Raw genomic sequence first — 12021 nt, 5'->3', positions numbered from 1 at the left:
GACCAAAGTCACAAAGCATTCATTCATTCATATTTATTGAGCGCTTACGGTGTGTAGGGCACTGTACTAGACCTAATCTCTATTTTACAGATGAGGTAACAGGCCCAGCGAAGTGAAGTGGCCTGCCCAAAGTCACAAAGCATTCATTCCTTGTCATATTTATTGAGCATTTACTATGTGCAGGGCACTGTACTAGACCAAATCGCTATTTTACAGATGAGGTAACTGAGGCCCACAGAAGTGACGTGGCTTGCTCAAAGTCACAAAGCATTCATTCATTCATATTTATTGAGCGTTTACGGTGTGCAGGGCACTGTACTAGACCTAATCCCTATTTTACAGATGAGGTAACTGAGGCCCAGCGAAGTGAAGTAGCTTGTCCAAAGTCACAAAGCATTCATTCATTCATATTTATTGAACGCTTACAGTGTGCAGGGCACTGTACTAGACCTAATACCTATTTTACAGATGAGGTAACTGGGGCCCAGAGAAGTGAAGTGGCCTGCCCCAAATCACAAAGCGTTCATTCATTCATATTTATTGAGCGTTTACTGTGTGCAGAGCACTGTACTAAGCGCTTGAGAAGTACAAGTTGGCAACATATAGAGAGACAGTCCCTACCCAACATTGGGCTCACAGTCTAGAAGGGAGAGACAGAGAACAAAACAAAACATATTAACAAAATAAAATGAATAGAATAAATATGTACAAATAAAATAGAGTAATAAATATGTACAAACATATGCATATATACAGGTGCTATGGGGAGGGGAAGGAGGTAAAGGGATGGGGAGGGGGAGGAGGGGGAAAGGAAGGAGGGGGCTGTTTGATTGATTGATTGATCGACTGATAGATGCAGGGAAAGGAGGTTCAGCTGGGTGACTTTGGGCAAGTCACTTAACTTCTCTGTGCCCCAGTTACCTCATCTGTAAAATGGGGATTAAGATTGTGAGCCCCCCGTGGGACACCCTGATTACCTTGGAACCTTCCCAGCACTTAGAACCGTGCTTTGCACATGGTAAGCACTTAATAAAAGCCATCATTATTATTATTATTCAAATCCCGGCTCCTCCAATTGTCAGCTGTGTGACCTTAGGCAAGTCACTTAACTTCTCTGGGCCTGTTACCTCAACTGTAAAATGGGGTTGAATACTGTCCCTGTGGGACAAGCTGATCACCTTGTAACGTTCCCAGGGCTTAGAACAGTGCTTTGTGCATAGTAAGCGCTTAATAAATGCCATCATTATATTATTATTATAAGCACTTAGGTGCTCTGTACACAGTAAGTGCTCAATAAATACCGCCGATTGATTAAGCAGTGCCAAATCATCTCAACTAGATGTTGAATAGGCAGCAGATCAATTATTGGACAAGCCAACACTCTGCTCTTCTCCAGTCCTCTATCTGACAGCCAAGGGGAATTTCAAAGCGGACCTTCCAAAGCGGACTAATGTTTTTGCCTAAGCGCTCATCGGATTCGGGGGGAGCAGGCAATTCTGGGTCAGGGGTCCCACCGCTGAGCCTCAAGACCCTTCGGGTCTACCCTTCTCAGAAATCCAGAGTCTTCTATTTATTTTATTTTGTTAGTATGTTTGGTTTTGTTCTCCGTCTCCCCCTTTTAGACTGTGAGCCCACTGTTGGGTAGGGACTGTCTCTATATGTTGCCAATTTGTACTTCCCAAGCGCTTAGTACAGTGCTCTGCACATAGTAAGCGCTCAATAAATACGATTGATGATGATGATGATGAGAGTCACTTCAGGAGGGAAAGGTTGGTTGGGAAAAAGAGTGGAACGGGTTAGAGAAGACGAGGACACGGGGCAGAGAGGAAGGAGGCAGGAAGGATATTTTCGTAAGAGAAGACTGGTGACGAATGGTGAGAGTGGCGGTGGCGGCGAGTTGGGGGTTGTGTGGATGGGGGAGGTGGGCCCGGGGGGTGGCTGGCTATGAGGAAGGGCCTGTAACACGCCCATGGGACTTAGGGCAAGGACCAAAAGCTGCTTTGGCTCGGTAAAGATGACGGGAATCCCCCGAGTCAAGAGGCCGTGCCCTGCCAACGGAGGGGAAGAAGTGGAGCCGCCAGGGAGTTCGGGGTCCAGGACCCCCGATCCTCCGAATCCTGGATCAGGCTTGCCAGCCCCCTTCGTGAGTCATGGTCCCGATGAAATAAAAAGGGAAGGTCCGCTTTGAAATTCCTCCCGTTGGATCAGTCATTCCAGCAATCAATCATCAATCAATCAATCGATCGTATTTATTGAGCGCTTATTGTGTGCAGAACACTGGACTGAGTGCTTGGGAAGTCCAAGTTGGCAACATATAGAGACAGTCCCTACCCAACAGTGGGCTCGCAGTCTAAAAGGGGGAGACGGAGAACAAAAACAAACATACTAACAAAATAAAATAAATAGAAATGTACAAGTAAAATAAATAAATAAATAAATAGAGTAATCAATATGTACAAACATATATACATATATACAGGTGCTGTGGGGAAGGGAAGGAGGTACAGAGAGGGGGACGAGGGGGAGAGGAAGGAAAGGGCTCAGTCTGGGAAGGCCTCCTGGAGGAGGTGAGCTCTCAGTAGGGCCTTGAAGGGAGGAAGAGAGCGAGCTTGGCGGATGGGCAGAGGGAGCGCATTCCAGCACTTTCTGTTTGACCCGTACCACCTTCTGGATGGCTCTGTCTTCCTTTCACCACTGCCCAAACTCTGATGCTTCCTCCACTCTGACGTTCACCATGACCAGAAACACATGTTTCACCTTTCCGTCCCTCTGCCGTCCTCTGCAAAAAAAAGCAAACTCTCCTTTTTGCTATATTTCATATAAATTCTATATAAATTTTTAATAATTATAATAAATTATAATAAATATAAATTTTATAAATATTTATATATTTTTATGCTATAGGGGGAATGTGGTACCTCCGAAACACACTGCTGTCCTCAGAGGTAAGCAGAGTCAATATAGAGGTAACACTCTCAGGAAGTACCACTCACCGCTAAGCGGGTTGGCTTTGAGGGATTTCTGTTGTCCCCTACGAAGCAGCTAAAAGCCGCGCCGCCGAGTTTTCCAATTAGGTGAGATCGACAGACCGAAGAATCAAGAAGAAATCCCATCTGTGGTTCACACTGTACCTCAGGAGTCAGGCCGGAGACCAGTCAACTCATTCAACCCTCAAATCCAGGTCTATTATAGAGGGAGATGGGGACCCTTTCCTCACCACTAACAAAATGTCTATTCTTTGGAAGAAAGAAAGCACCAGGCCCTCCCTTCCCCTTGTCAGGATGGTAATACCAGTGCCTAATGGCAGAGGATTATCTGGAGGAGGGCAAGTTCCGTGAAATTCTTCCACGTCAGGATGGCCAGCAGTGTCTTTCCATACCTGTTAATGACGCGTCGTTAGAAACAGCAAGAAAGCGGTTCTGAGGACTGAAGGCACCAGTATGCAATATCTGCCCCTGCCGACGGATTATTAATGTAATGATTTATAGCAGCTGTTCCTTGTGATTACAGCACAGAAAAGGCAGAAAATCCCCAGGCCTGCAATGATCTGCTCTCATATGGAAACACAGAAGGATTTGTGAGAGATAGACAGACAGACAGAGATGCAGATTCTGCCAGGGTTGGAAATGCGCTAACATTCACGTAGAGATAATCCCTTTTGACAGCCATCCCACCCCAGAGCCCTTAGTTTTAGAGTTTCCAGCTGGTTTCGGTTCAGTTTCCTGGGTTTAAACTGATGGTGACTGAAGCTGTTGGTGGCATATACAGTTTTATCTCCTGTCCCAGCACCTGGGCCCCAGTTGATGTACTAATAATGATGGTATTTGTTAAGCGCTTTTGAAGCATCAAGCATTGTTCTAAGCGCCGGGGCAGTTACAAACTAATCAGATAGGACAAAATCCATGTCCCACATGGGGCTCACGGTCTTAATCCCCATTTTACAGATGAGGTAACGGAGGCCCAGAGAAGTCATTAACTTTCCCCGAGGTCACACAGCAGATAAGGAACAGAGCCGGGATTAGAAAGCAGGTCCTTCTAACTCCCAAGCCTGTGCTCTATCCATTAAAACATGCTGCAAAGCACTGTGGGGAAAATGGGGCTCATTTATTCCCTGAGAGGTTGTGGTGAGGCACAGGTGGAAACAGCAATTTTCAACTCCAGATGTGGAAGGTTTTCATTTATCTATTTATTTTACTTGTACATACCTATTCTATTTATTTTATTTTGTTAATATGTACCAATGCCGAACGTAACGTTCAAGATGGCTTGTTTTAATAATAACGTTAGTAGTGGCAGTAGGAGTTATACCCTAGTGGATAGAGCACAGGCCTGGGAGACAAACGGTCATGGGTTCTAATCCCACCTCTGCCACTGATCTGCTGTGTGACCTTGGACGAGTCACTTTACTTTTCTGGGCCTCCGTTTTCTCATCTGTTAAATGGGGATTGAAACTGTGAGCCCCGAGTGGGGCGGGGACCGCGTCCAACCCGATTTGCCTGTATCCGCCTCTACAGTGCTTGGCACCCAGTAAGCACTTAACAAACAGCAGAATTATTATTAGTAGTAGTGATAATAATAACGATAATACTATTCCTTTGAGAGACTTCGGCGTGCGATGCACTGCACTAAGCACTCAGGAGATGCCAAACAGATAAGTGACCCGTTCCCTGCACGCCAGTGAGGGAGAGGAACAGAACAAGATTTACAAATAATCAAGGTAATTAACCAAATATACAGCCGAACATATGTCCAGAAGGGCTCGGGACGGGTATTGATAAGCACACGGGTGCTGGAGATCATCATCATCATCATCAATCGTATTTATTGAGCGCTTACTATGTGCAGAGCACTGTACTAAGCGCTTGGGAAGTACAAATTGGGGTAGGTTGGTTCACGGGTAGGTTGGTTCGTTTTGGGTGCCGGGACTAGCCGGGAAAGGACGGAAAGGATGTCAGGATAAGCAAGACCGGCCGGGCCCACTTGGTCATAGGGTGAGTAGGGCGTGTGCTCATTTCATCCTCATCATTTCACGAGAAGCAGCGTGGCTCAGTGGAAAGAGCCCGGCCTTGGGAGTCAGAGGTCACAGGTTCTAATCCCGCTCCGCCACTTGTCAGCTGGGTGACTTTGGGCAACTTCTCTGTGCCTCAGTGACCTCATCTGGAAAATGGGGATTAAGATTGTGAGCCCCACGTGGGACAACCTGATCACCTTGCACCCCCCTAGCGCTTAGAACAGTGCTTGGAACAGAGTAAGCGCTTAACAAATACCGTCATTATTATTATTATCCTCTTCACGTGCAGAGACGCCGCAGGGGGAAGGCAGGAACCAGGATGGCTTGGTTCAGGGGGTTTGTGGTCCCTGAGAGGTTGTGGTGAGGCACAGCAATTTTCCCCTCCAGATGTGGAAGGTTTTCATTTATCTATTTATTTTACTTGTACATATCTATTCTATTTATTTTATTTTGTTAATGCGTTTTGTTTTGTCCTCTGTCTCCCCCTTCTAGACTGTGAGCCCACTGTTGGGTAGAGACCGTCTCTAGATGTTGCCAACTTGTACTTCCCAAGCGCTTAGTACAGTGCTCTGCACACAGTAAGCACTCAATCAATATGACTGATTGATTGATTGATTGATTGCATACATGCAGCTCTCCTTGACTTGTTCAAGATCCTAGAAGGTTGGGCCAAGTCCCAGGGCAGAGCATGCTGCGAATGGCTAGTTTCATACCCTCCCCTCCCTGCAGGCTCACTGTGAGAGACACCTAATTAAAATGACAGTTAATCACTTTGCAAATAGCCACGGAAAAGCTTAACAATAGCGATACAAATAATAAACAGGGTCTGTTGACCAGAGAATCACTGTGTGACTGCGGGGACACACAGACTCTAGACACAGTGACTCTAGACTGTGAGCCCACTGTTGGGTAGGGACCGTCTCTATATGTTTTTTTTTTTTAATGGCATTTTTTAAGCGCTTACTATGTGCAAAGCACTGTTCTAAGCGCTGGAGGATATGCTGAGAAGTAAGATACAACACGTGCCGAAACCCGGGATTGAACCAGGGACCTTTAGATCTTCAGTCTAATGCTCTCCCAACTGAGCTATTTCGGCCCAACTTGTACTTCCTAAACGCTTAGTACAGTACTCTGCACACAGTAAGCGCTCAATAAATACGATTGAATGACTAAATGAATGAATGAATGAATGACAGAGACCTACGCTGGCTAGCTATGGGTTGATTTATGGGATTGGGTTTTTTTTTGAACAGCAGTTATATTTTTAGCCTCAACAGCAGTTCATCATCCAGTGTTCACTGGATACATCATCATCATCTTCATAATGGTATTTGTTAAGCGCTTACTGTGAGCCAAGCACTGTTCTAAGCGCTGGGGGAGATACAAGGTAATCAGGTTGTCCCACTTACAGTCTTAATCCCCATTTTGCAGATGAGGTAACTGAGGCACGGAGAAGTCAAGTGACTTGCCCAAGGTCATACGGCAGACAAGTGGCGCAGACGGGATTAGAACCCAAGTCCTCTGACTGCGAAACCCAGGCTCTTTCCACTAGGCCATGCGGCTTAGGGGGCTTCACTCTCAGCATCATTCGGGCAGCTTTCAAAAACCACTCTATTCGTTTAAAGACAAGAAAAAAAAAGCCAGAATGAGAGATTTCATTTTTATTAGGTTGCGATTTTAACAGAAAGCTGAAATTTCAATAGAAAGCTGAAAGCAAAGCAATTTTTCCGAAGAGGAAATGGGGAAGGTCGCCTACTTACCATCTCCTTACAGTTCTAAATCAATAATAGCAATGATAATGATAATAATACTTTGCACTCAGAGAGCCTTTCCTCAAAGCACGAGTTGAATAAAACACAGGTTTGGTTCAGTCGGAAGCTTCAGTAATTTTATCTGTCACTTGGGGTGACAGTGTTTTCTTCTTTAAAAGGGAAAGTTTCCAAATCAGCTGAAAAACAATACCATCCTGTCATGACAATTATCGACAAAAACTGAAAGTAACTAATAGGGGTGACACAGTTAAATCGCTCACACCGTCTTTAGTTTATCAGACTAGCATTTGCAATTGTTTGGCCCGAATATTGTTCAATATCTAGTTGTGCAAATTTTCTCAAAGTGACTCTAAAGTATATATTCTTATGAATAATAATGATAATAATGATGGCATTTGTTAAGCGCTTACTATGTGCTAAGCACTGTTCTAAGCGGTGGGGGTGAATACAAAGTAATCAGGTTGTCCCACGTGGGGCTCACAGTCTTCGTCCCCATTTGACAGATGAGGTCACTGAGGCCCAGAGAAGCGAAGTGACTGGCCCAAAGTCACCCAGCTGACAAGTGGCGGAGCCGGGATTAGAACCCATGACCTCTGGCTCCCAAACCCGGGCTCTTTCCACTGAGCCACGCTGCTTCGGGTACAGCCAGATGACTGCACTTTAGAAAGAGGCTGAATTTCTGCAGTGAGGAATCAATCAGTCAATCAATCAATTGTATTTATTGAGCGCTTACTGTGTGCAGAGCACTGTACTAAGTGCTTGGGAAGTCCAAGTTGGCAACATATAGAGACGGTCCCTACGGGCTGACAGTCTAGAAGGGGGAGACAGACAACAAAACAAAACATATTAACAAAATAAAATAAATAGGATACGTGCAAGTAAAATAAATAGAGTAATAAATGCGTACAAATATATACATATGTACAGGAAGAATTCCCTCTATTGCAGGGGTGGCTAAGCCTGATTATATTTATTTTATTTTGTTAATTTATGTTGTCTGCCTCCCCCTTCTAGACTGTGAGCCCAATGTTGGGTAGGGACCGTCTCTAGATGTTGCCAACTTGGACTTCCCAAGCGCTTAGTACAGTGCTCTGCACGCAGTAAGCGCTCAATAAATACGATTGAACGAATGAATGATGAACCGAAGGACTGCAAACCAAAAACATAATCTGGCCGGGGGCTGAAGATCAAAACTCTTTCCTTCACCCGGAACAGTGGGTTGGTGGTCCCAGGGGGTGTGGGAGGGTAGAGGAGGGTGGCGAGGGGCAGGGGGTCCCAGGGAAGGATTGGCCTAAAGCTTCTTTTTCTCCTGAAGCAGATTATGTGAGACATTTGATTAAAAAAAAATTAGTCATCAAGATGCCAAGGACTCCAGTGAAGACAGTAAATGCCTAAGCACCGGACTGGGCCAGCTCTGATCCTGTCCTGCTGTGTGACCTTGGGCAAGTCACCTAACCTCTCTCTGCCTCTGGTTTGGCTTCCCCCTCCGTCCTCTCCCCCTCCCCCCCCTCTCCCTCCCCCCCCCCCCCCCAAGCCTTACCTCCTTCCCTTCCCAACAAAACCTGTATATATGTATATATGTTTTTACGGATTTATTACTCTACTTATTTATTTGTTTATTTTACTTGTACATATTTATTCTACTTATTTTATTTTGTTAATATGTTTAGGCCTTCCCAGGCTGAGCCCCCTCCTTCCTCTCCCCCTCCTCCCCCTCTCCATCCCCCCCCCGCCTTACCTCCTTCCCTTCCCCACAGCACCTGTATAGATGTATATATGTATTTATTACTCTACTTATTTATTTTACTTGTACATATTTATTCTACTTATTTTATTTTGTTAATATGTTTAGGCCCTTCCAGACTGAGCCCCCTCCTTCCTCTCCCCCTCCTCCCCTTCTCCATCCCCCACCCTCCCCGCCTTACCTCCTTCCCTTCCCCACAGCACCTGTATATATGCATATATGTTTGTATGGATTTATTACTCTATTTATTTATTTATTTTACTTGTACATATTTATTCTACTTATTTTATTTTGTTAATATGTTTAGGCCTTCTCAGACTGAGCCCCCTCCTTCCTCTCCCCCTCCTCCCCCTCTCCATCCCCCCACCTTACCTCCTCCCTTCCCCACAGCACCTGTATATATGTATATGTGTTTGTACGTATTTATTACTCTACTTGTTTATTTATTTATTTTACTTGTACATATTTATTCTACTTATTTTATTTTGTTAGTATGTTTAGGCCTTCCCAGACTGAGCCCCCTCCTTCCTCTCCCCCTCTTCCCCTTCTCCATCCCCCTGGCCTTACCTCCTTCCCTTCCCCACAGCACCTGTATATATGTATATATGTTTGTACGTATTTATTACTCTATTTATTTATTTATTTTACTTGTACATATTTATTCTACTTATTTTATTTTGTTAATACGTTTAGGCCTTCCCAGGCTGAGCCCCCTCCTTCCTCTCCCCCTCTTTCCCCTCTCCATCCCCCCCGCCTTACCTCCTTCCCTTCCCCACAGCACCTGTATAGATGTATATATGTTTGTACGTACTTATTACTCTATTAATTTATTTATTTTACTTGTACATATTTATTCTACTTATTTTATTTTGTTAATATGTTTAGGCCTTCCCAGACTGAGCCCCCTCCTTCCTCTCCCCCTCCTCCCCACTCCATCCCCCCCCCCCCTTACCTCCTTCCCTTCCCCACAGCCCCTGTATATATGTACATACCTTTGTACGGATTTATTACTCTATTTATTTATTTTACTTGTACATATTCTATTTATTTATTTTATTTTGTTAATATGTTTTGTTTTGTTCTCTGTCTCCCCCTTCTAGACTGTGAGCCCGCTGTCGGGTAGGGACTGTCTCTATGTGTTGCCAACCTGTACTTCCCAAGCGCTTAGTACAGTGCTCTGCACACAGTAAACGCTCAATAAATACAATTGAAGGAATGAATGAATGAATGGCTTGACTGTAAAATGAGTTGAATAATCTCTGCTCCTCTCTAGGATTCAAGGATCAATCAGTCGTATTTATTGAGCACTTACTGTGTGCAGAGCACTGTACTAAGCACTTGGGAAGTACAAGTTGGCAACATCTAGAGACAGTCCCTACCCAACAGTGGGCTCACAGTCTAAAAGGGGGAGACAGAGAACAAAACCAAACATACTAACAAAATAAAATAAATAGAATAGATATGTACAAGTAAAATAGAGTAATAAATATGTACAAAATATGTACAAATATGTACAAAGGATGCTGGGAGGACAAAATGAAGTGACCGCTAAGAAAGCGCTTTGGGAAATGAGAGCGCTCCGTGAATCAGGGTGCCGTGCTATGATCCTTATTTTGGGAGGGAGTTATCTGAAGATTCCTACGGCCCGGCACTTATTTCCCAAGTAAGAGAACGCAACTTTTCTCGATGCTCAGAGCGGCCTACCGTTTAAAGAAAATACCTGCTTCCTTCGACGTCCAGAAGACAGTGATAGGACACAATGTCCTTCTCCAGTTGGCTTTTGCCGGACAACAGATTCTCCCGGTCTCTCTGCTGTTGCTCTATCTCCGCTCGGATTTCCCCCAGCTCGGTTTCTAGCTTGGCGATTACGGAGCCCAGGTTCTGCAGCTCGATGTCATGCCAGTGTTTGGCATCATACAAGGAGTTCTCTAGGCCTCTCTTCTGCAAGAACGGCGGATTTCGAAACAAAAATAGGTTGGCATCCTGGAAGAGACGGAGACGCTACCCAGCCCTAATAGGTTCTGGCAAGACTTTCAGCTTCCTTTAGTGCCAAGATGATTTATTTTGTTAATATGTTTAGGCCTTCCCAGACTGAGCCCTCTCCATCTCCCCGCCTTACCTCCTTCCCTTCCCCACAGCACTTGTATATATGTATATACGTTTGTACGTTTTTATTACTCTATTTATTTATTTATTTTACTTGCGCATATTCTATTTATTTATTTTATTTTGTTAATATGTTTTGTTTTGTTCTCTGTCTCCCCCTTCTAGACTGTGAGCCCACTGTCGGGTAGGGACCGTCTCTTTATCTGGGGCATTTCTAGCATCACCGCTATCGGCACATGTGCACACCTACATACGTACATACACACATTTAATACAGATTTGTCCTAATTAAAATGAATTACAGACCAGCTATACTCTCTGTTGCAACTCTAGGGGGAATTCTGGAATGGAGAATGACTGATTTGAGCTAGTTCAAATTAGCCCTTCATTCATTCATTCATTCAATCGTATTTATTGAGCGCTGACTGTGTGCAGAGCACTGTACTAAGCGCCTGGGAAGTACAAGTTGGCAACATTGTGTAGAGCACTGCAGAATGCTTGTGTGCATGTTTCTATTAGGAAAGCAGCATGGCTCAGTGGAAAGAGCCCGGGCTTTGGAGTCAGAGGTCATGGGTTCGAATCCCGGCTCCGCCGCTTATCAGCTGTGTGACTTTAGGCAAGTCACAACTTCCCTGGGAATTCTGGAATGGAGAATGACTGATTTGAGCTAGTTCAAATTAGCCCTTGTGTAGAGCACTGCAGAATGCTTGTGTGTATGTTTCTATTAGGGAAGCAGCATGGCTCCGTGGAAAGAGCATGGGCTTTGGAGTCAGAGGTCATGGGTTCGAATCCCGGCTCCGCCGCTTATCAGCTGTGTGACTTTAGGCAAGTCACAACTTCCCTGGGCCTCAGTTTCCTCATCTGTAAAATAGAGATGAAGACTATGAGCCCCACGTGGGACAATCTGATTACCTTGTATCTACCCCAGTGCTCACCTCAATGCTTAGCACATAGTAAGCCCTTAACAAATACCAACATTATTATTATTATGCCTAGTGTCAATACCTATACTGTTGGCTTTGTTCAAAGAGAGAACAATTTCAAGGGTTTTGAAAAGCATTGGAGAAGCAGCGTGGCTCAGAGGAAAGAGCCCGGGCTTTGGAGTCAGAGGTCAGGGGTTCAAATCCCGGCTCCAGCAATTGTCAGCTGTGCGACTTTGGGCAAGTCACTTAACTTCTCTGGGCCTCAGTGACCTCATCTGGAAAATGGGGATGAAGACTGTGAGCCTCCCGTGGGACAACCTGATCACCTTGTAATCTCCTCAGCGCTTAGAACAGTGCTTTGCATATAGTAAGCGCTTAATAAACACCATTATTATTATTATTGTTATTATTATTATTATTATTATTATGGGTTCGAATCCCAGCTCCGCCGCTTTTCAGCTGTGT

General features: G+C 44.7%; 1 protein-coding gene and 1 non-coding gene across 2 annotated transcripts in view; both read right to left on the bottom strand.

Annotated features, from left to right (window-relative positions):
• Positions 1-6034: 6034 nt before the first annotated feature.
• TRNAF-GAA lies at positions 6035-6107 on the bottom strand. The gene has a single exon. It is a non-coding gene; the product is annotated as a tRNA-Phe (tRNA).
• Positions 6108-6685: 578 nt separating this feature from the next.
• BFSP2 (beaded filament structural protein 2) overlaps positions 6686-12021 on the bottom strand; it is a 56283-nt gene continuing 50947 nt past the window's right edge. Inside the window, exons 6-7 of the mRNA XM_038740990.1 lie at positions 10248-10468; positions 6686-6959 (exon numbers count right to left, since the gene is read on the bottom strand). Coding sequence (XP_038596918.1) covers positions 6956-6959; positions 10248-10468 — 225 coding nt within the window. The 3' untranslated portion in view covers positions 6686-6955. The remainder of the gene's footprint in view (positions 6960-10247; positions 10469-12021) is intronic.

This window comes from Tachyglossus aculeatus, chromosome 2 (assembly GCF_015852505.1).
Source record: "Tachyglossus aculeatus isolate mTacAcu1 chromosome 2, mTacAcu1.pri, whole genome shotgun sequence".
NCBI lineage: Eukaryota > Metazoa > Chordata > Mammalia > Monotremata > Tachyglossidae > Tachyglossus > Tachyglossus aculeatus.
The sequence above is the reverse complement of the archived record's forward strand: the minus strand, read 5'-3'. Positions and strand labels throughout refer to the sequence as shown.